The sequence below is a fragment of the Pollicipes pollicipes genome, unplaced genomic scaffold (genome assembly GCF_011947565.3).
Source record: "Pollicipes pollicipes isolate AB1234 unplaced genomic scaffold, Ppol_2.1 Scaffold_4881;HRSCAF=5763_pilon_pilon_pilon, whole genome shotgun sequence".
Taxonomy (NCBI): Eukaryota; Metazoa; Arthropoda; class Thecostraca; order Pollicipedomorpha; family Pollicipedidae; genus Pollicipes; species Pollicipes pollicipes.
The window spans coordinates 4,304,145-4,328,649 of record NW_023596576.1 but is presented as its reverse complement, the minus strand read 5'-3'; the positions used below and the strand labels follow the sequence as shown (position 1 = coordinate 4,328,649).

The window sequence follows — 24,505 nt, the reverse complement described above, 5'->3', positions numbered from 1 at the left end:
CCCCTGACGGCCGTGTTCGCCAGGCCGGACGGGAAGGACTACACAGTGCACCGGCTGATCCTGGGCACCCACACGTCCGACGAGCAGAACCACCTGCTGATCGCCTCGGTGCAGCTGCCGACCGAGGACGCCCAGCTCGACCCGTCACACTACGACAGCGAACGGGGCGGTACGTACGTACGCGTCCCCCTCCTTTGACAGCGAACGGGGCGGTACGTACGTGCGCATCCCCCTCCTACGACAGCGAACGGGGCGGTACGTACGTACGCATCCCCCTCCTACGACAGCGAACGGGGCGGTACGTACGTACGCATTCCCCTCCTACGACAGCGAACGGGGCGGTACGTACGTGCGCATCCCCCTCCTACGACAGCGAACGGGGCGGTACGTACGTACGCATCTCCCTCCTACGACAGCGAACGGGGCGATATGTACGCACACATCCCCCTCCTTCCACAGGAAAGTGGGCGGGTGCGTGCGTCAGAGCCCCTCTGTACTGCGCCGAGGATCCCAGATGGCCGCGTACTTGCCATGGGAGCGTGGGAGTGTTCGTATTCTCCTTTCCCCACTGGCGGTCGCGAGCATTATTGCAGTGACATCCGTGTCGCGGACTTCACCGTGAACAAGTAGTTCGCGTGTTTCGTAACCGTATGCGTCATCTACATAGTTCTGAAACGGGTTGTAGCTTCCGCGGATATATGGTAGTCTCCTGCTATGGATATCCCAATGTGCCCTTTTGTTGGTTCTTTTCGTTGTTTTTTTCTTGTCTTTTGCCCCCACTTTGCACGGCTTGGCAGAAATGGTAGAGATCCCTTCTCAACACCATTGTTTGCACATGTCCTCTTCCCTTGTCTGCTCCTCGCAATGCCATTGTACGTGTTCTCTTCCCCTATATGTTCCATTCATCATTTCTGTCGAATTCTCTGCACAATCCTTTCTCCCTCTGTCTGCTCCCCTCCGACTGATCCCACTCTGAGCCCAGTGTTGTGCACTTGTCTGGAGGCCCTCTATCAGTCGGTCGCGCGCTGTACCGGCAGAGTTCGGCGGCTTCAGCTCAGTGAATGGCCGGATCGACATCGAGATCAAGATCAACCACGAGGGCGAGGTGAACCGGGCGCGCTACATGCCGCGAACCCGTGCGTCATCGCCACCAAGACGCCCAGCTCGGACGTGCTCGTGTTCGACTACACCAAGCACCCGACGAGCAAGCCGGATGCGGCGGCGAGTGCAGCCCCGACCAGGTCAGTGAGCCCCTCGAGTCGTGTAGCCCTGACCCCAGGTCAGTAAGCCCCGACCTCAGGTCAGTGCAGCACCCCCGAACTCAGGTCAGTGCAGCCCCGACCCAACCAGTGCAGCCCGACCTCAGGTCAGTGCAACCCCAACCCACTACAGTGCAGCTCCGACCTCAGGTCAGTGAGCCCTACCTAGGGTCAGTGTAGCCCCGACCTCAGCACAGATGTGTAGCCCCGACCTCAGCACAGTGCAGCCCGACCTCGGGTCAGTGAGCCCCTACCTCGGGTCAGTGTAGCCCGACTCAGACCAGTAGCCCCGACCTCAGCACAGTGCAGCCCGACCTCAGCACACGTGCCGCCCCGACCTCAGGTCAGTGCAGCCCGACCCCACTACAGTGCAGCCCCGACTCAGGTCAGTGAGCCTTACCTCGGGTCAGTGCAGCCCCGACCTAAGCCAGTGAAGCCCCGACATCCGCACAGTGCAGCCCACGACCTCAGCACAGTGCAGCCCCGACCTCAAGCACAGTGCCGCCCCGACCTCAGGTCAGTGCAGCCCGACCCCACTACAGTGCAGCCCCGACCTCAGGTCAGTGAGCCTTTACCTCGGGTCAGTGCAGCCCCGACCTCAGCACAGTGTAGCCCCGACTCAGCACAGTGCAGCCGACCTCAGCACGTGCACCCCGACCTCAGCACAGTGCAGCCCCGACCTCAGGTCAGTGCAGCCCGACCCACTACAGTGCAGCCCCGACCTCAGGTCAGTGAGCCTCTACCTCGAGTCAGTGCAGCCCCGACCTCAGCACAGTGCAGCCCCGACCTCAGCACAGTGCAGCCCCGACCTCAGCACAGTGCAGCCCCGACCTCAGCACAGTGCGGCCCCGACCTCAGCACAGTGCAGCCCCGACCTTAGCACAGTGCAGCCCCGACCTCAGCACAGTGCGGCCCCGACCTCAGCACAGTGCAGCCCCGACCTTAGCACAGTGCAGCCCCGACCTCAGGTCAGTCAGATGGGGAGCTAGAGGACGGAGCTGACCTAGGCTCGGGCACGATTGATCGGGAACACGCGACTGAGCTCGGTGACGGCACCTAAAGCACATTTTAGACGGCGGGCCGTGACGAGGCGGCTGAGGACTTGGACCCCATCCCGCTCAGTGTCAGAAGGTCAGACCCCGGGACGAACCGCTCGCGGACGGGAGCTGGAGCCCGGACCGTCTCCAGGGTCCTGATGATGACACACCCCGCCACCGTCTCGGATCACCAGCTGGCGTGATCGTGTGCGGGGACTCCGCTCGCCCACTCCACCGGCGGCGCCTCGGCGGCTCGGCAGCGGTCGCGGCCTCGGCTCCCCCGCCGCCGTGCCGCCTGCTCGTTTCGCCGCCGCGGGCCGCGACCGGTGGGCCGCCCGTTGCGCCCCGCGGTTCGCCGGGGCGGCGGCGTTAGCGGTCCGGCAGTTCAAGGCTTTCGGCTCATTGCCAATGTACCGAGATTCCGTTCTCGCCGCGTGAGAGTTTTCGCCGGTCATGGCGTTCAGCGACGTTTGGCGTCTCAGCGGCTGGTCATGGCCCGTTCTCACCCGGCTTCAGCTGTCGCATGCGTCCACAATCAGCCGGACAAGGCCATTTGAGCCCAGCTGTCGCCTCCCCCCCCCCCCCCCCACCCCAACCCCCCGACGCCCACTGACGACGGCTGGGCGCATGCCAGGCTTCTGGGGCCACCAGAAGGAGGGGTACGGCCTCTCCTGGAACCCCTCCGTCAATGGCAACCTGCTGTCGGCCTCGGACGACCACACCATCTGCTCTGGACATCAACGCACGCCCAAGGAGAACAAGGTGGTGATGCCAAGAACATCTCACCGGTCCACGGCTGTCGTCGAGGTGAGAGCGTGGGCCTCCACTGACTGCAGTCCTCTAAACAGACCATCACGCTTCTCAGGTCTTGTTTAAGCCGTCTTAACGTTTGTTTTTTGTGAAACGAAGTCCGTTGTCTGGTTACTGATCTTCACTTATATTCGGACAGTTGTGCTGAGCCTGTTTTGCCCTGTACACTTCGATTGTGTATTTGCACTTTGTTCCTCAACGTACACGTTGGTTGTGTTACGATGTTAATACTTCATGCTGCGATGCAGTGACGTGTGGCGTGCTGTGCATTCTTGTTTCCTAGTCTGGCCATATACCTTTAAAAAGGGTAGGTTACTCCGCACGCTCACGGTTGCGTGGTTTGAGAATCATTGGGATCAGTTTCCATCGTAGACCTTTAGCACCGCAGTAGTCCAGGACTGGTACCCACTGATGCCAGAGTCATGTCGGTAGTCTTAAACGACCATCGAGGATATCGTAAATGTGTGCACGTGGTTAAAATGCCATTCGTGCCTCGGCCGGCCAGGTGCGCGGAAAAAAGGTGCATGCTGTAACCAGATCCTACGTCTGACATTTATGAAGTTGGCTCACCTTTCATGTTATTGACATACTGTATGTGGGTAATATTGTATTCGGAAGTGTTCGGACGCTTCCCTGTATGCACCCCTTTGCTCGGCGTTCAAAAGGTGTGTTTTTTTTGGTGGTGGCGCGTGCGGAAGGATTGATTGTGTTGGGGTTTTGCAATTATCCTACTTCAATCTTGTAGCTCTGTGGACTTCTGACTTGCAACAGTAAAAATGCTGCAATACATGATACCACAGCTGGTGCAGCTCGTACAGCCGAACACAGATTGCACCGAAAGCCGGTTCCGCCTTTCTCCGCCCCAGTGAATCCCTCGGACGAGAAAAGCCGTTCACGGTCATCAGCAGACCAGGCGGGTGTGTGACGGTGCTCTGCCGACAGGACGTGGCCTGGCACCTGCTTCACATGACGTTCTTCGGCTCGGTGGCCGACGACCAGAAGCTGATGATCTGGGACACGCGCTCCAGCACCACCAACAAGCCGTCGCACATCGTCGACGCGCACACGGCCGAGGTCAACTGCCTCTCGTTCAACCCGTACTCGGAGTACATCCTGGCGACGGGCTCGGCCGACAAGACGGTGGCGCTGTGGGACCTGCGCAACCTCAAGCTCAAGCTGCACTCGTTCGAGTCGCACAAGGACGAGATCTTCCAGGTGCAGTGGTCGCCGCACAACGAGACGATCCTGGCGAGCAGCGGCACCGACCGGCGCCTGCACGTCTGGGACCTGAGCAAGATCGGCGAGGAGCAGTCGGCCGAGGACGCTGAGGACGGGCCGCCGGAGCTGCTCTTCATCCACGGCGGCCACACGGCCAAGATCTCCGACTTCTCGTGGAACCCCAACGAGCCGTGGGTGGTGTGCTCCGTCTCCGAGGACAATATCATGCAGGTGTGGCAGATGGCCGAGAACATCTATAACGAGGAGTCGGAGGCGCAGCCGGCCGAGCTGGAGGCCAACCGCGCGATTGAAGCGATCTCTGCGCGCGGCGGCCGGCGACCGACGCGACATCTGCAGACCTATGGTGACGTCGTCGCTTGAGACGCCTGCCGTGGCTTGGAAACGTGATGTGAACCGTTCTAAGGTTAGCGTCGGGAAGGGTATCCCGAGAGAAGACAGCTCAGCCCGACACTGACATTGAGTTTCGTATCCGACGCCTGGTGTCCTTATCTCGGCCCTGCTTCATGTCGAGAGCATTCATCATCATTCCGCTTGTGGCTCACCGCCGACCATCTCGTAATACAAGCGTACACAGACCTTCGCCGAGATCTTCTCACATGAGGCGGTCACCGCTGGTGGGCGGGAGCCGCTGAACCGGGTTCGATGCGTCACCTTCCCGACGGTAGTTTGCAGCTGGCCGGCCCCGTCGTGGCGCCACAGGTGCCAGTGCTGGCAGTGTCGTGTCCGCGCGCCATGCATTAGGCCGTCCGTGACTCAGTCTGGTCGGCCAGAACCACAAACGCCAACAGGTACATTTGCATACTGTCTCTACCAAGAAGCGAGGCGCTGCTCCCGTCTTCTCTCGGTGCGGAAAGCTGAGCCAGAAACGTCAACGAACGCGGAATCGATCGCGATGTGTTGGCATGGCAGCCCATCTGTGGTGGCGAGCCCGGTTTTTCCGCTGCTGTCGGTGCAGGCGCGTCGGTAGCGGGGCTCTATGTGAACACCCAGAGGGTGGTTGTTATGGAGCTCGCCCTCAAGCGGCTTGAAATCCCTTCGACCTAGTTTGATAGCTTGGTTTCTGCGATCATTGGCGTGCATCTCTTTCCCCCCCCCCCCCCGGACCCCACGAGTTTGAGTTGCTAGACACGCCCTTGGCTTGGATTTTCCGGCGGTGAAAATCACCAGCGCACGGACAGGTTACCGCTGCCGTGCATGAAAAAATGTCGGGAGTGGCCGACACGGCGCTCGTGCAAGATAGCATTTACACACTGTGTGTAGTCGGATGGAATTTACTGTGGAATAACGGGCGGAGCTTCCCATGTACTTGCTGGGGGTTCAGACCCTACGTGTCTGAACTTGACCACGGAGCCCTGGACTTTGTGCAGAAATGCTGTTATTCAATCACAGCGCCCAGTAATTTTAAAAACGTGCCGTCTCAGCGTGGGCAAGTCCATATCCAAGGTTTCAAACGACTCGCTGAGAACAAAAGCCCCATTCAATGTAGCAAGCGACGACCAGATTCCAGAGCAACTGGCTGCTACCTCGCTTGTATTGCTGCCATCATGGGCGAGGCTTTACACTCCACTGTTCAGAAAAGTTCACGTTATCCCTGCGAGATGCGTGAAGGATCTGCCTCAAAGTGGTGCCCCCTCCCCCCTCCACTGTCTGTGTCTCTCCCCCCCCCCCCCCCACCAGCTGTGCCTTCCCTTCACTCTACCCCCACCCCCACCCCGTCTGTGCCTCCCCCTCCCTACTGGCTGGCCTTCCCTTCACTCTCCCCTCCACTGTCTGTGCGGAGGAGGAACCTTTCACTCTCCCCCTCCACTGTCTGTGTGGAGGAACCCTTCACTCTCCCCTCCACTGCCTGTATGGAGGAACAGTTCACTCTCCACTCCATTGCCTGGGTCTCCCCTCCACTGTCTGTGCCTCCCCTCCACTGTCTGGGCCTCCCCTCACTGCTATGGCCTCCCATCAGCTGTCTGAGCCTCCACTGCTCTGTTCCTCCTCCCTACTGTCTGTGCCTCCCTCCGCTGTCTGTGCCTCCCCTCCAACCGGCTATGCGTGCTGTCCTCTGTCTGTGGTGCCGTCCTCGCGCTCCTGGCTTACAGTTGTGTTCGGGGTCGTTTACTCGGGTGGTCTGCGACTAGTGGAGGGATGTGGTATGCTTGTACTAGTGGAGTGTAGTGGGGCTGCTTATCGAAGGTGTGGCCAGGTCCGATTTCTCGCTGTTGCCTCGGAGCGGAGTTCGCAGCCAGTTGCAAATAGGAGCGATTCCAAGCACGCCGCCATCAGCGTGGGAACAATGGGTGTTGGGTGGGCAATGATCCATCATTTTCTCGCGAAAGCTTAGCACTGACATTACAACGATGCATGGATAGAATTGGTTTCGGCATGTTTATTCCATCCATTGTGGGGAATGTTTTTATGCCCTTGCATGTTTCGGAGCACGGGATCACGCGATGTGGAGCGGACGAAGACATGGCCTGTGGTTGCTGCTGCTGACTATAGCACCCAGTGGCGTTGCCACGGGCGGGGCTGTGAGGTCATGCCCGCTGCCTTGGGGTTGGCGGAGCTGAAGACCACACTGGAGTCGAAGGTCCCAGTGCTTTTTGCATTTTTTTATGTCCGGAAGGTTTCTAAACAATCAACGAATGGGCTTGCCAGGCACCAAAATGGAGCCCCGAGCCTAAAAAGTTCCATCGAGTCAAGAAGAAACGTTTCCCAATAACGACGAAGTGAGCCCCCTGACTTAGACGGTCCCCTATGCCCCGATTTGCCCCCCCCCCCTTGGGCAAGATCCTTGCTACGCCACTGGCAGCACCCCACCCAGTGCTCTGTGCATTGGATTCCGACGGCGTCGGCCGTCCAGTCCGGCCTCCGACCGTGCCCGGCCGCCGGCCGCGGTCGTCCATCCCGGCGTGCCGGGGGCCGGGCTGCCGGGGGCCGGGTGAGAGCGTGCCGAGGGTCGGGCTGTTTGTCGACCTCTCCCGCCGCCCTGCGCTGCCCGCCTCGGGGCCGGCCGCAGGCGTTCGCGTCGCTGTTGACGTCCTCGCCGTCCCGAGACGGCGGCCCTCGCCGGCCCGCCGGCCCGCCGGCCCGGCCGGGCCAGGCGCATACCGCCGACCGTGACGTCAGCGGGAAACGGGTGACGTCACGGCCCGAGCGGCGGCTCGGGCGTGTGCGCTGCCCCGCCGCAGTGCTGACTGTGGAGAGCCGCGTGTTGTCGAGTCGGCGGCCGGCCGCACGCTGCTTCCACGGCGAGAGACGTGTCGCGACGCGACAGAGAGTACAGCGGAAGGAAACGCATCGCGAAGGTACGTGCATGAGGGTGTGCTTGTGGACTGGGCCCATGGGACGCGGCAAAGCTGTGTTGGTGCGCGGAGCCTGGCAGCGACAGTGACCTGATGACAGTTCACGGAAGGCCCAAGGCCGACGGCGCGGTGTTGCCCAACGGCAGCGTTCGCTCCCCTCCAGTCTCGGGTCGCGTGGTCGTGTGTCGTTGGCCGTCTGATGCCGGCGTTCACGTATCGCTGGCGTCGCCTCTCGGACCCTGCCCTCCGCCCTGAGCAGGCTGGGTCACACCGGCGGCCGCACTGACTCGTCGAACGGCGCGCACCATCCAGCGGTGCGCCGGGCAACCAGTGCAGTCTGCCGCTCTGATCGGCGGGGCTCCCGGGCGGGACAGCACGTTCGTGTTGGCCGCGGACTGGTGAGCGGATTTGGCACGGGTCACGGCACCCGCCCGATCTGGCGAGCACGCCGCGCGCCCGGGACTACGGCAGACTGTGCCCGGTCGATGCGGTCGCTAATTTTGGCGGCTGTCACCACGTGCAGGTCAGGGCCGGCCGATGCGTGACAGTCGGCGCCTGATCCGCCTGATCCGCCTGATCCGCCCGATCAATGGGTGACGCCCGGCTCACGACGCAAAAGCTCCGGGCGCTCCGGCTCGCCGCCACGGCGCCCCACCCATCCAGCGAGCGACAGGTGGGCCGCGCCTCTGCGGTGATTTCCAGCTGGACGGGGAACCACCGCAGTGCCGCCGGTGTGCTCGGTGCTTTGTGGCCCCTCCCCCGCCGGTGGGGTGACACGGGCCGAGCCGGGCCCGTCCGGCGGCGGCTGTTGTCGGGCCGTGAGTCACCGCTGTGTGGTGCGTGGTGGAGCGGGCGGGACCGGCGCGCCCGCCGCGCTCCGCCGGTGGGCCGGCTCGCCGCGCCGCCCCGGCGGGCGGCACCGGCGGCGAATGGCGTGCTGCACAGGGGGCCAGGCGGCTGATAACGTGCTTCGGACTCCAGGCAAGGTCTTCACGGTAGCAGCGGCGGTTCCGCGAGATCGCCGCCGGGTCAGACTGGGAACACTGTGACAGCGGATGACGCAACTTCCAATGAAACCGCGCCGCGCTCCGCGTGACCAGTCGCTGTTGCCGAGCGTTGACGTGACGGGACTCTAAGAGAGGGCAGAGGGAGCGACCCTCGGCGCCTCGTCGGAGGTCGCTCGGCACCGTGCCCGCGCCCAGCCGCGGGTCGGCGTGTCTGACCCGGGTTTTCCGCGCCCGTCCCGCCTTCGCCGAAGTATGTGCCCGATGTGTGCTCTCTCCCGAGGAGCCTGTTTGCACACGAGCCTCGCCCGCGGCGCGGCTGACGCCGTGTTCCCGCTGCGGACGGCGCCACGGGTGGACCCCAAACTACCCAGAACACGCCCACGGGGCCGGCCGGCCTGGTTCCAGTTACGTAATGACCAGAACGACACTAAACGGACGCGGGGCCTCACAGGCGCTCGTGCCCAGCTTCCGAGGAGGAGCGCGGACTCGTGCGGCCCGCGTGCTCATCACGGGAGGTGGCGGCGCTGTCGTGTGTGCCGCACGGATGCGCGGGACGGATGCGGGACTAGCGCCGACCCGGTGTGGGCGTGTGTGTGCCGAGCTGTGCCACGGCGCCGCCGGACGCTCCGCCCCCGCCACGGAGCCTGTCCTGTGTCCGGGTCCGGGGGCGTTTCCGGGTAAACATGACCGTCGATCCGCGCCGGCGTGGCGGCCGGCCGGCAGTGTCTGAGGCCCGGCCGGCAGTGTATGGGACGGTCTTCGGGGGTGCTCTGTATGGAACGATCAGCGGGGGGCGACGGCGTGGGGCTGTGGAAGCGGCTGATGCGATCCCAAAAACTGTATGTGTGGGTGACGCATAGGGATGACCGTTCGCGGGTCCGCTGACGTCGCGCGCCGAGCTCCCATTCGTTTTCATTTGCTTCCTCAGTCAGCACGTTTTCACCGTCAAAGCAAGGCCTGCCCCGCTGACCACAAGTTCTCGGTGCAGTCCACTGGGCACCTCCCAGCTAAAGGTCGAGGTCTGTGTCGTCAGTCCGGTCGACCTGCGGCGCAGTTGTGTTAGTGCTGACTGCGCGGCACCGTTAGTGCCGAACCAGCCATGGTTGCAACGGTGCTGAAGGAGCCTGGCATGTGTGCGTGATACGTGTAGACTGTAGAATATGGACCGTAGGCAGGAAAGCTGGCGTCAGCTGGCTGTCCAGCCTGCATTGCTGGTGCAGCCTCACACACACAGCGATGGTTTACGTCTGAGGTTGATGTTTGATAGCATCGAGCGAGAAGGATCGCCGACCAAAGGGCACGCGAGTCGTCTCCCGACAGGTGCTGTAAAACACCAATGAAAAATAGCCGCTAAATGGTACGAAATCTCAATGCCTCATCTGAATAGCCAATGCAATGAGAAGATTGCACAAGTGCACTGAATAAGCCCGTGGAATGTAAGTAAACATTTCTGAGATACCGTTGATAGCTCTTTTTAAGCTGCACAGACCAGCATAAGCATTGTTTCCCGCCTACGTAATTCGTAACAGGTTTCCGAGTAGGAAGTTGCGATGTCATGCTTACCATCAGGAAATCACCTAGCACGCGTCTTGCAGAGCAGTGCAGATTAGCACTCTGCCGGCAGGCATGCAGCTAGTCAGCACACCAGACTCGCCAGTTCACGGGCTTACGCGAAATATAGCGGCCTGGGAGCGCGCGTAATTGGCATGAGCTCAGTGGTGTAGGCGCGGAGTAAATCATAATCAGGCGCGGCGTTAACATATGGCAGTCATATGACGGCAGTTACGGTTAACGTATGACGGTTACGGTATGACGGTTAGCATATGACGGCAGTCGACGCGCCGCCGGACTGCCGTTACCAATTCTAGTTTCCATTTGCTCAGAGCACGTCAATACGTCACCTCATTGCAGTGCAGATGGCTGGCGTCCAGGCGCTGCTGGCTCGTCTCTGGAATCAGCACGTGTATACATGGCGATGCAGACGCGGGCATGGTTTGCCTTGCGCGAGGCACGTTCGGGGCATGCAGAAGCCGGGGGCCCCCTCGCTGCGTTTTAGATGGTGCAGGGCTGCTGCGCCCCGGGTGGTCGCAGGGCTAACCGGTTGGCGGTGCTCCCAGCCATATGGCCTCGCCTGGTGTCAATACTGCATGGTAACTGTGTGGGTTTACGGTTTCATTCCCAGTGTCACACATTGTCGCCATTTTTCACGGTGACGCGGGATAATCTAGGCGCTCCGACCCCGATCTGTGTCACACAGCTGTCGCTCAGCTTGTGATCAGCTCGTGAAATAAAATCTTACCAGCCGTCCATGGAGCACGTGTCTGTCCAGGCCTGCGAGTCTGCAGCAGACCGCAGAGCCGGTCCATGGGCTGCCCCATAAACCCAGGCGACAGCTCAAGCCGTTCCCAAGTGGCACCTCGCAGGCATAAACGTTGGGAACAGTCCAAGCTTACCCAGACGCTGTCCGATGGGATTTACTTAGCTGTCGGCCCAAGAGTCAACATGATGCGATTATTTCCGACGTGCGCGAGTATGTTGTAATTCGCTTCGTAGCACTGGTGTAGGTTTTGCTGCATAACACTGGCCGTCGGATGGGGTCAATCAGCAGCGGGATGGTGGCGATCACTTTTTGTTCTCAGAAGACCCTCATAAAATGGATGGTTTGACTCCTAACCAGCAAAAACCACGTCATGCTGGAGCTCATGACGACGCCGCCTGATGCCGGCTGCTTCTTTGTTCGTGGTGCCCGCTGTCTGTCCGTCGCTGGTGTGATACGTGCAGGTACGCAGGTAAACGTTCTCGGATTCTCAAGCGAGTCGTATACTTTAAAGGGTCCGGCGGCACAGATCGCAGGTAGATCTCGAGGGCTTTTGGTTTTGAACAATAAATAAATCCCAGATCATGGAGGACTAAGCAGCAAAGTATGTTGAAATCTGCGGGGATTGTGCAAATGTACACGTTCAATGACTTGTCTACGTGCTGTGGACCCTATGGAGGTTCTAGCTCCTGGCTGGGGGCTGGAAGCCTGAAGCCCGTTATCCGTGGTCTTGTATCGAAGCGTTCCCACCACGCTAGTACTTCTCTCCATACCATTAGTACTGACGGTGCTGAAGTACAGAGAGGCTTGGCTCATGCTGTCCCTGGTGCGACGGACGTCGGTCGCCTGGTCCTGAGCCAGCTGGCGTCTGTGCTGGACGTTGGTAAGTCAATCACAAGGCCAGTTAGGCGGGCCACGTCACGCTTCTGTCTATGAGCTCTGTCTAAGCTGAGGGAACACAGCTGAGCAAAGTCGCAACCGCAACCCCAGCGCCAAACGCTGTCGGGCTTTCGAGAACAGTGACTAACCCCTGCCAGTGCCCACGCCGAGATCGTTTCCATCGTTTGGGGGTTACGGTCGGCTTCAGTTCTAGCACAACTACGCATAAACTGGGCTCTCCAGAGAACGTCATCCGACCTGCGCGGCCGGCTTCTGCTCGCTAGCTGCGACAGCTTTGCATCAAAGCGTAACGGACCCTGTCCTGGAACGCGGGCTGAGCGGAGCAGGGGCGTGGGGCTGGAGCCTCTGGTCTGACAGCCCGGCTTGTTTGTTGTTTGCCGGCGGCTTGCAGTGCGCCGATGTGTCATGAGCTCATGGCATGCATGTTCCAGTTAAGGGTCAGTTCATAGATTATGTACCCATCGTGTCCGTGTCCACCCCTTCCTTTCAGGCTACGCGCCGGTTACACTGGCTGAGAGGCCCTCTCCCTGGTTATGCTGTCGAATTAGTGTATCATGTGTTAGCATGATTGGGAACCAAATCGGAGCATAATGGTATGTTTTCTAAACTCCCCCTGCCGTGTGACGTCTCGGCCACGTTTCTCAAGATCCTCCTCCTTCTCCATGCGTAACGTGATTTGAGGCTCGTCTGGAACGCCCTATGTGTGAATTGTTCTGGATCTGGCACTTGTTGGGCGTTGGCGCCGGGCTGTCAAGCCTTGCAGCCCGGCATGGCGATGGCGGGCATCCTTTTAAGGTCGGGTGTGACACGGGTGAGCCATTGTAGGGCGGGCCAGGTATCGAGTCCTGCTAGTGGTTACATTCGGAATGCCGAGCGGAGGGGAAGGCAATCACGCAAAGACCAGACCTGGAGCGAGACGAGCTCTGCCTTTCCAACATCGTGCTTCGGACATGGTCCCCATGCACTCACCCATGAAGCCATCAATATAGGAGCGAGAGCTTGAGCCGATAGCCGAAAGCACGTTCCGCGCGTCGGCGAGAAGGTCACCATAGAGCGCATCAGGTGTCGGTGGTCGGCTGCGGCTTGGACCGGGTGGGCGCCCCGCCGGCGCAGCCGCGGCCAGTGCCGCTGACCGGCGCCGCGTGCGCAGCCGCGGCCAGCGCCGCTGACCGGCGCCGCGTGCGCAGCCGCGGCCAGCGCCGCTGACCGGCGCCGCGTGCCGGAAGCGGAGGAGCAACGTCGCTAGATTACAGGCGGCGGCACCCCAGACTCTGGTGCGCCGCTCGACACCACGTCCGCCCCGGTCCGAGCTGCGACGCCCGCTGGCAGGCCGGATCCGACGGGACGAGGGCGCCGGCGGCTGCGGTGCACGCGCATCGTGCGGCGGTCAGCACCACTCCAGCTGCGGATTAGCGGCGAGGGCGGCCTCTCGGAAGGCGGGGACTCCGGGGTTTTGTTCAGCACGCTGACTTGCAGTGTCTCGGTTGCGTGTGCTCAATTTCTTCCGCAGCGTGCATTACACAGGGACTGCAGCCTGCTGCGTTATAACTGCCAGCAATGGGGACGCAACAGACTGTAGACCACTGGACCCACTGCGGCATGCAGCCGAGGGCTGGTGGCCCATCGTCTGTTGACGAATTTTGAGTTGTTATGCGGGTGTAAAAACGACCATCTAACTTGGATCCAAAGTAGGAGTGGGATACTTGCGGCAACGCTGGAACGGAGGCAGGTGTCAATTTCGCAAAATGGCTTATGATCTCTCTCCTCAGATGGCTTAGGCTCAGACCCAAATGGGGCTCAGCCCCAGATTTTTCGGAAAGTCCGACGTAAAGCTTACCATGGCGCATGACACGACGCTAATCAACAACGTATCTGCGCCCTGCGGATGCTGGACTGGTTTTCGCACCGACGGCTGCGCCCTGCGCTGGTGAATCCCGCGCCGTGCTGCTCTGGTGGGGTTCTGTCCACACTGACCCCGCGCCGTGCGACTCTGGCGGGGCTCTGTCCACACTGACCCCGCGCCGTGCGGCTCTGGCGGGGCTCTGTCCACACTGACCCCGCGCCGTGCGGCTCTGGCGGGGCTTTGTCCACACTGACCCCGCGCCGTGCGGCTGTGGCGGGGCTCTGTCCACACTGAGTTCCGTCCACACAGGATCAAAAGCGTGCGCTCCACGCACGAATGTGCCCACTTCGTCATGAACCCATTATTTGAAGAAGCGCGGTAGCTTCGAGGCCTTTGATCGCAACGTGCCGCGAACGCTAGGCCTGATGGGCTTGGGCCGCCGCCTGGAGCAGCCATGCCATCCAAGGCCATCCCGCCTGGCCCTGGGCCATTGCTGGAATACGGGAGCAGGCTATTACACCAGGGGCCGGCTGAGGCTCCGGTTGGCTGGATCAATAGCACCATTTCGCTCTGCCGGCCCGCCATCTTACCACGTGAACGAATGCATGCCAAAGAGCACTTCCTGAGCTGCGTGAAAATGTCAGGTGGCCTGGGGGGTCAGCAAAGGCATTGCTGTAAAGTGGAAGCCGCTGGCCACGATCTCGAAGGCGTCCCCATCCCGTCAGCGCACGGGAATGGCACGCTCCGCTCACTGCATGACTGGAGTAGGGCAAGGTGCGAATAGTAAGGTGGGGGAGAACTAGCCTGTCTGAAAAAAAATTGTCACCCACAATAACTTGTTTTTTTGGAAGTTGTTCGCAGCAGCCACTATGGCAAAATAGCAACCGAGCATGCCTTTCTGGTTTTCGGTAGGGTTTTGTGTGGTGGAACATTGAGATCACGCGCACTATTTTTTCATGCAAGCACATTTTTGCTGGACTTTTGATGTCCATTCTGCGATAAGTGCTTGTACTTTCTTTATATTCACCCTAGCTACCACAAACCTATGATTTTCGCCGCAATATATAGCGATAAACAGTAGTTATATAAATCTCCACGGGCCTGCTTGCGTCATGGTATCCACCAATAACACACCCAAAAGAATTGGGCTCGCGGCCGCACTTCATCATACTGAGCGGCGTTTCGTTCAAGCTAAGAGTGTTGACTCATTTTTAATGGCTTACTTCTCCCTTGCGTCGCATATATTAACCCATCACTCCTTCGACATGTCCACTTTTCCCGAAACTGGGGCACTCGTTTGTCGTAATAAACGAAATTAGACCCGACGTGTGGCACGAAGCGATGGCTTCGTCAGGAATTTGCCCGTTTACCAAGCCCAAAACTAGTCTGCTATTAGACTTTTAACTGCCAGTCAGCAAACAACCGAGATCACTGCATCTTTGTCTGCATGGTACACCTTCTGGTGTCAAACCCACTGCCGCCTGGTTTTTTACCACTGCTGAGGTTATTCTCGATTCCATGATGTTGGAAAAAAAATACGCATCTCGAACCGTGTGATATTTTTTTTCGAAACACCGGTTAACATCGCACGAAGAACAATAGCTTTTCGGTCGAATGCGTTCGGAGGTATGCGATTTTAAAATACAGGCAAGTGTCCGTACAAAAATGCAGGAGGTAAACATCGTGACTGTTTTTTGGGGCCGTCCGGTCTGTTTATTAACCGCCGTTGCTTGGACCACGCTCACGTCCGTGACGGCGTTACGAGGCCGACCATCGAATGACGTCACTGGGACAGCGATTTGTCGCAGAACACCCACGTCAAAGCTGTGCCGCGAGATAACAAACGTATGCGCTCGCCGGGGCTCTCTGGGGAGGCCGAGACGCTTCCCACACAGCTGCCGTTGGACCGACCACCAAACTTGCCGCGCATAGCTCATGAGACAAGGCATTGATCGGAGTCGAAACCATGATACGTTGGCGGTGGGGGCAGTTTATAAGTGTAGCGGGAGGTGAGGTCCCTCACCGATCATTACCGAAAGCACGATACATTGGCGGTGGGGACAGTTTAAAAGTGCAGCGGGAGGTGAGGTCCCTCACCGATCATTACCGAAAGCACGATACATTGGCGGTGGGGGCAGTTTATAAGTGCAGCGGGAGGTGAGGTCCTCGCCGATCATCACCGAAAGCACGATACATTGGCGATGGGGACAGTTTATAAGTGCAGCGGGAGGTGAGGTCCTCACCGATCATCACCGAAAGCACGATACATTGGCGATGGGGACGGTTTATAAGTGCAGCGGGAGGTGAGGTCCCTCACCGATCATCACCGAAAGAGGCCGCAAGGAAAATGCGGGGTTGCCCATGTTTGCCATGAGCCTGGCACGCTTAGGACGGCGAATGCCTTGTCTGGGACGGGAAAACTGTCTCGCACATCACTGACGCACGGAATAGTCGACACGGCAATTTCCCGATCAGAACTCTGTAGGTCTTCCACGGTTCCTTGAGTGTGGGAGAACTGCGAGGACATGAGCTCTGTGCAGGCAGCAGAGAATCGTCATAAACGTTGGTACAGAATCAGCTGGAAGGACGGTGTTCACGCCCGTAGCTGCCGGAAGCACATCTCCATCCACAAGTATGAGGAAAACGACTTCGGAGCATGAAAGTATGATAGGTTTTAATGAAGGCAATTGGCATTCAAACACGCCGGGATTAGGTAGGCTGGTAGCTTCCGAATCTGTCTACTGGGTAGAATGCCCGGAAATAGTTTCGGTTGCCGGACAGACCACGATATACGCCATCTGCACTGTCAGTGGTGCTGCGGGTAGCTATGTTAGCAGAGTATGGCCGTGGGTAGCTATATTAGCAGAGTATGACCGTGGTAGCTATGCTAGCAAAGTATGGCCGTGGGTGACTGTATTAGCAGAGTATAGCCGGCGGCAGGGTGGCTCGCCGTCAGACTTCGATACTGTAGCTGGCTGGCTGCCTGTGTTCCGGAAGTCTTGCGCGTGATAACAAGGCTAGCGGTGATATCAGAAGGCCTCTTCTGCTGGTACCACGGCTGACTGTGTGGGCAGAGACCTGTCGGCCGTGCCCTGTCGACCATGTACCGCTGCTAACTGTGTCGGCTGGGCCCTGTCGACCATGTACCGCTGCTAACTGTGTCGGCTGAGCCCTGTCGACCATGTACCGTTGCTGACTGTGTCGGCGGAGCCCTGTCGACCATGTACCGTTGCTGACTGTTGGCAGAAGCCTGCCGGCCATGTACCGTGGCTGGCTGTATCGGTGGAGACCCGGTGGTGGCGTAGCGGGCCCCGACCGAGCTCCGTCACGACACAGACGGGGATGCGTCAGCGGACGGCCCGCCCGTATAGCTATCCGACCGGCAATCACGATACGGACGCACGCGAGCGGAGGCCGAGCGCCACCCGCGGACGCCGCTCGTTACTGGTCACTGGTTACTGGCGACTGCCCGCGGACGCCCGCTCGCCACTGATCACTGGTTACTGGTGACTGCCCGCGGACGCCACTCGCTACTGATCACTGGTTACTGGCGACTGCCCGCGGACGCCGCTCACTGCTGGTCACTGGTTACTGGCGACTGCCCGCGGACGCCGCTCGCTACTGGTCACTGGTTACTGGCGACTGCCCGCGGGCGCCGCTTGCTGCTGGTCACTGGTTACTGGCGACTGCCCGCTGGCGCCGCTCGCTATGGTCACTGGTTACTAGCGACCGCCCGCGGACGCCGCTCGCTTCTGATCACTGGTTACTGGCGACTGCCCGCGGGCACCGCTCGCTGCTGGTCACTGGTTACTGGCGATTGCGGATGAGCCGTCGATATGGTGTATGCTGTCTGGTAGAAGATGTCTAGCGTGTGCTGTCCTCAGCAAGGTTCGCATGGGGATTAACTATTTAGTTGCTTGCGTTTCGGTTTAGGGCTCATCATGCTGAGAAAACTGACGAAAGCGGCCTGGAATAGGAAAGGGACGCGTTACCTACGTCATGCGCGGTCGCCGAATCTTCCTCCGGCTGTCTCCCCTGCCGTAGTCACTGAGGCCTGTGGACGTCATTCATTACGTGACTCGATCTTACGAGCCTGAATCTGTGCAGGCCGGTGACGGAACCGGCGCTGTGAGGGGCACGTCATCTGCCCCTCTTCCAGGACCTCAGGCCCGTATTGCCGAGAAAACCAGAACCTCCAAGGCCTTCTGAAAACTGGACTGAGGTAGAATGCGACGAAGGCGGTGGGTCCCCACCCGCCGGCCGGCCTTCTAGGCTTCTCCGAGCGGTGTGGGGCCAGTCGGCTATCGCCGTTTCGTAGCTTGTGTCACGGCCACCGACAGTCCACCATTGCCAGCTGTAGGGAGCGCGTCCTCACGTGTCAAGCCGTGGCTCTGGCGCGGCGCTCTGTATAGAACTGCGGCCCGCCCCTCGTCCAACTGCAAACGGAGAATGACCTCGGGCCTAATGCGGGCCTGCCGTGCACTTAACGAAACGGCTGGGTCAACACTAGACGCATTGCACAAACGACCCACTTTCGGTCTCGTGATGGGGGTCAATGCCTTTTGTTTATTGACGGCGTTGTTCGTCTCATGTGGTAGGGACTCACGAGTACGTTTACCCGTGGCGTGCATCTACACATAACCTGTCCGACTAAAAAAAGCCTCTCCAGATGAAAGTAAAACCGCTCTCGTGCGCCTTGTCGGCGATGTACATCCTTACTGTCAGCACGTGCCCTTCAAGGAATCGGGCTCGCGCTCCCCAGGCCAGCAGAGAAGCCATCTTTCTGCTAGCGCAGGCTCAGCGGGCCTTTGTTTGCCTTGGCCGGCCCGATGAGGTTAAGAACTGGCGGCAGGCGCCTGGCAACGGACCGGGCTCCGCAATGTGCGAGGCTTCAAGAAAAATGCGTGTCGTGCAGCATGACTTACGGTCCTCTTGCGGCGACTTCGGAGAAGGTCCCTCTCCGAGGGGATTGGAACGGGAGGGGTAGATTAAATACTGAAATCGGCGGTTGGAATATAGAACGATGCATCGGGAGACGACAGCTGTTTTGAGGGAACAGTACCGCACTACCGCCTTGCGCTGTCACGCGCCGGTGCGGTTATTTGTTCCTGTCGTCAGTCCAGCTTCATGCATCGCGGTTAAGGCTGGGCGATGCTGGGTATGGTGCTGAGCGAGCCGATCTCATTAAGTAAGCAGCGAGCAGATCATGCTCAAGACTCACTTAATTGTCAGCCAGTAACTCAAGCCCACGCGAATAGGCGGGAGCAAGTAACTGATGACCTCGTGTGTTCTTGGAAGGTAATCAAGGAGAACGTGTAGCATTCCCCGTATTGTGGGCTTTGAATGCTTGCCTCAAATACCTGCCGACGCTGTTGGTGCTGAAAACTGCCCATTCCGTCCCACCTCTCGCAACACCACTTCATATGAGCTGATGACTTCATGCCGTTTCATGTCCAAAGTTTTCTTTGACATGCACCAACAGCCGTCGTCGTCGGCATCACTTTTGCCTCGTTGCGGGGAGGTCGCAGCGCTCAATCCACTTAGGAGCGGTAGTAGCCACCATTCCTTTCCCGGTAACGCGGCTATTTCATTGGCGACGCTAAGCGGAGACGGCCGTCTGTCCGCATCAGCGCCAGCGGAGACGGCCGTTCGTCCGCATCAGCGCCAGCGGAGACGGCCGTCTGTCCGCATCAGCGCCAGCGGAGACGGCCGTCTGTCCCACCAGCGCCAGCCGACTAACACGCGACCTTTCACTTCGCAGGGCTCGTCGCACCCACGGGAGCTGCGCCATCGGCCGCTATCCGCGGCGTCGACGGAGGATCCAACTGCGCCGGAAAGGTCCGGTGCGGCTGACGGGGGCCGAGCGGCGCTCCATCGACCGCGCCTCGCGCGCCGGAAGTCCGGCGGCGCCATGCTGCGGCGCTGGCTGGCCGCGACGCTGGCGCCCCTGGCGGTGGCGCTGGCGGCGGCGGCCGACCCGCGGCTGCACTGCCAGCGCACCACTCCCAGCTCGGCCAGCATCGGCGTGCTCTGCCTGCACGAGCAGGAGTACCGGCTGCGGCTGTCCTACACCAACGCGTCGGCCGGGGCTGACTCGCGCCTGCTCATCTGGTGCAACCCGCTCTTGGCGCGCGCTGAGGACTACGAGGCGCTGTTCGACCTGGACCTGCGCCTGGGCGACGTAAGCAACGTGGTGCTCAGTCTGTGCCCGCTACCGGCCGGTCGTCTACGGGACTTCTTCCGACGACTCGGCCTTACCGGCGTCGAGCTGGTGAAGGTGCAATCGCACGACGTGCTCAACGACACCATGCCGGCAGACTTCATGGACGGTGTCGACGTGGTCACGCTGCACCTGGACAGCCTGACGCGCATCGAGCTGCACGACGACTTCTTCGGCTCGGTCGGTGACCTGCACAACCTCACCATCACAGGCACCAACGTCAGCCTGCCGGAGGGACTGTTCCGGCCGACGCCGCGCCTGCGCCGCCTCGGCGTGTGGAACTTGAACGCCGGCCGGCTGCCGACGGCGCTCCTGCACGGTTTGCACAATCTGACGCGGCTGTCCGTGGGACGGAACAGCCTGCGCACGCTCAGCAGGGCCCACTTCCGCGACCTGGCGCGGCTGCGCCACCTGGACCTGTACAAAAACCAGCTGGAGACGCTGCCGGCCGACGTGTTCGCGCCGCTGCCCAGTCTGGAGGTGCTGCGCATGGAGTGTAACCCGCTGCGCTCGCTGCCGGAGTCGCTGTTCCAGAGCACGCCGCGGCTAAAGCTACTGCGTGTCAACGGTCACGTGGTCGTTGGCAACCTGTCCACCCTGCCGGCCGGCATCTTCAGAGGCCTGGACCAGCTCGAGCTGCTGATGATCGACCGGCTGGGTCTGCAGCAGCTGCCGGACGGCCTATTCAGCGGGCTGGTCTCGCTGAAGAACCTGACAATTGACCACAACCAGGTGTCGGACTTGCCGGACAACACGTTTGCCGGTCTGCGGAACCTGCGGAACCTGGACCTGAGCAGCAACCGGTTGCGCACGCTGCCTGCCGGCCTGCTCAGGGATCTGGTCAGCTTGGACACGTTGTACCTCCACGACAACGGGCTGGCGAGTTTCCCGGCGGAGATGTTCGCTCATACGCCCGCGTTGGGGCGGCTCTTCATGCAGGACAACGACTTGACATCCCTTGGCCGGGGCTCGTTCGTGGGACTAGCGAAGAGCCTGACGCTGCTTGATCTATCCAACAACAGTCTGTGGATGGATGCATATGAGCCGGCTTTCGCCGAAATCGGACAGATTCAAGAACTGCGCCTGCAGCACAACAAGATTGACCAGATCCCCTATGAAATACTATTGAATCTGCTGAAGCTTAAGAGGCTCGACCTGCGCCACAACTTGCTGGATATTCTGCAGATTGCCGACTTCAATTTCGTCTGCCGAGATGCCGATATATACATGCAGCACAACAACGTCTCCACCATTTACATGTCCCTGACGGCCCCGCTTCAGAATCCGAGCGCGCAGAACCGGATCCACCTCGCCGACAACCCGTTCGTCTGCGACTGTAACGCGGTCACTCTGAAGCAGTTCCTGGAGCGGAGCGGGCCGTTCGCCGACACCGAGCCGACGGACAACTCGTTCCAGCTGGCGACGGACGACCTGCGGTGCGCCCGGCCGGCTCCGTTGGCCGGCAGGCGCTTCAGCAGCGTGTCGGCCGACCACCTGCTCTGCGCGTACGAAGTCGGCTGCACGCCGGGCTGCAGCTGCGTGGTGCATCCCAGCGATAGCACCGTAGTTGTGTCGTGCCCGCAGGCGCCGGCCGGTCCGCTGCCAGAACTCGACGACCTGCCGGCCTCCTTTGGCCTCACGCTGCGCGTCGAGGGTGCGCAGATTCGGCGGCTCAACATGACGCTGGCGACGGCGCCGCCCTCGTCGAACGAGACGCGGCCGCCGACGCCGCTCTTCAACATCCAGCTCAACCACAACGCCATCAGCGAGCTGACGCCCGACCTGCTCCCGCCTGGCCTGCTACGGCTGAGCGTGCAGTACAACAACATCTCTCACATCGGCAAGCACTTCCTCGAGCTCCTAGACGCCGCCGAGAACAACGAGACCCAGGTGTGGTTGGGACACAACCCGTACGCGTGCGACTGTGCTCTGATACCGTTGCATCAGTATCTGCAGCTGCACGTTAGTCGAGACACGCTGCGCATCGTGGACGCTGATCAGATGACGTGCGCCGGCCAGAACCGGAGCCTGCTGGAGATGCAGCCGACCGACCTGTGCCCCTCGCACACGGCCACCATCGTGGCCGTCTGCGTGGTGGCGTTCGTCATTGCCATTTTCCTGCTGCTTTTCTCTATCGTTTACCACCGACACGGCGAGATGATCAAGGTGTGGCTGTACGCGCACAATCTCTGCCTCTGGCTGGTCACCGAGGAGGAGCTGGACGCCGACAAGAAGTACGACGCGTTCGTCAGCTACTCGCACCTGGACGAGGAGTTCGTGGTGGAGCAGCTGGTGCCGCAGCTGGAGCAGGGCGAGCCCAAGTACTCGCTGTGCCTGCACTTCCGCGACTGGCTGGCCGGCGAGTGGATCACCGACCAGATCCAGCAGTCGGTGCAGGACTCACGGCGCGTGATCGTCGTCATGTCGCAGAACTTCATTCGCAGCGAGTGGGGCCGGCTGGAGTTCCTCACGGCGCACAAGCAGGCGCTCAACGACAAGCGCAACCGAGTGATCGTGGTGGTGTATGGCGAGCTGCCCGACCCGGCCGGCATGGACCCCGAGCTGCGGCTCTACATCAGCATGAACACGTATCTCAAGTGGGGCGACGCCCTCTTCTGGGAGCGCCTGCGGTACGCGCTGCCGCACAAGGGGCGCCGGCTGAAGGCAGCCCGCCGCCGCCAGCGCTCCGAGAAGCTCGGCTTGATCGGCCGCGAGAACGGCGCCGGCCCGACCGTCTCCAACGGCGAGCTCGGCGGCAAGCTGGACGACCATGTGGTGTAGGCGGGCCGCGGGCCGCGCGAGTGAGTTCTAGTCAGCGGCGCCCGGCGGCCGGGTGCTGGGCGGCGAGTGATGCTGTCGCGCCGCCTCGTCGGACGACGGCGGGTCGGGAGGGTGTCCGCCTTCGCCGCCACGGGGGTGTGCCGTCGCGTCTCGCCAGCTGTCCCGCAGCCCAGCTGGGTGGTGTCGAGCGTCTGTGATATTTTGCGCGTGCTCGACTCAGCGTCCTTGCTTTTGTTGTATGCGACGTTCATGTCGTGTCGTTCCTCAGCGCTTCCCGGTCCTGTACATTGGGACATTCGCTGCAGTATGTGCTGTTCTCAACTCATTGCCGTACACGTTGCATGCTGTGCAAACTGTCATCGCTTGTCAGATTGTTTGGCTTATGTGGAATACTACGTGTACATATATCCTTCTACTGGTCATGCTTCGGCGGGCAGGTGGGCAGCGTTACCTGCTGTTCTCAGAGGCCCATATTGATTTCTGGTCGCCGCGTGGACGTGGCAAGAAGGCCACAGGGGGAGGGGGTGCCTGGCGTCATCAGTGCAGCACCACCGTACTTTCCACTCATAACCGGCTGCCGTAGACTGCTAAGCCCCGACGGATGTCACGACTTGAGACTGCCGAGAAGCCCCACATGGCGCATGCGCCGCAGACGACGAGGCGCCAGCCGTTCTGCGACAACCAGCAGCCGCAACTCGTGCCTTTTGCAACTGTGGACGGCTCTGGGTAATCGAGCAGCGCGACGGACATCGCAAGATGCTGCGCACTTTACCCACGTTCACCGGTTCTAGGTAAGGTTTGGAACGAAGGCTGGCCGGTCATGTTGAACCCACACGGCAAAAAGGCCTCTGTCTGAAAATGTCTCCCAACGCATAAACGTCTCCATTCTGTGGCTTCCTTGTGATACAATACGTAAAAATCCGAGCATTCGTTCTTGGTAAATTTAACTATGACGAAGTTAGCCACGTGTTTGTTTCTGGAATCTCTCACTTCTCCGAACTAAAAGTGAGCCAACCCGTTTCGAAAATATATGTGCGGTACATTATCGACGACGTATATTTCATTTTCAGGACACGAAGATTTCATTACAACACCAGCGCTCATAAACATCGCCAAGTTCACAGAAGTTCCTTACTCAATGTCGGCAGCTGTCATGGCATATGAACAAGGCACTTAAATGACGCCAAACGGAGTTATGTTAACTTTGCCTGCGGGTAATCTAGTAATCCCTTGGCCTACCGTACCGCGAACCCAGATCATCAAACAGCACAGTGTACAAAGTGCATTACTAATCTTTGTATTACTGGTTGACCACACGATCACGAAAGCCTTCTCTCAGCTGCGGGCTGGGATATGCTCCCAGTCACGACAGAAAAAATAACGAGCCCTCCTGCTCTCAAGAGAATGAATCTGTCAATATACGGCGGTGTGTTGACATGTATCATGATGAAGATCTCCCGTGGCACCGCAGACCTCATCATTTCAGGACATCTGCAGTACGCGGCGTGGCATCAGATCGCCCGCCCAATCTCGGGCATGCCGGGGCCTCCTGCTGGGCCTTGGCTCTTTATTGCACACGATCCTTGCATAGTTTGGGCTTCCTCCTGTTCACCTTCCTACCCATCATACAAAGTCGTCGCATGGTTCTGCCTCCTCCACAGGGAGGCCTCCGACTCCCTGTGGAAGTCACCTGGATCTCCTCGAAGTCAGAACAGATTCCTACCGTCTTACAGCGGCTTCAGACGGCCGTGACAGAGGCCTCCTGCATGTCTGTCATGACTTAGCCCACGTCCACTTAC

General features: G+C 60.0%; 1 protein-coding gene and 1 pseudogene across 1 annotated transcript; both read left to right on the top strand.

The window, feature by feature from the left end:
• LOC119101818 (chromatin assembly factor 1 p55 subunit-like) lies at positions 1–4,705 on the top strand (annotated as a pseudogene).
• A 2,925-nt stretch (positions 4,706–7,630) lies between these two features.
• LOC119099963 (protein toll) lies at positions 7,631–24,178 on the top strand. Its single transcript, XM_037223070.1, has 2 exons — positions 7,631–7,641; positions 19,467–24,178. Exon 2 carries the CDS (start codon positions 19,617–19,619, stop codon positions 22,704–22,706), a length of 3,090 nt encoding a protein of 1,029 aa, XP_037078965.1. The 5' UTR covers positions 7,631–7,641; positions 19,467–19,616; the 3' UTR covers positions 22,707–24,178.
• The last annotated feature ends 327 nt before the right edge of the window (positions 24,179–24,505 follow it).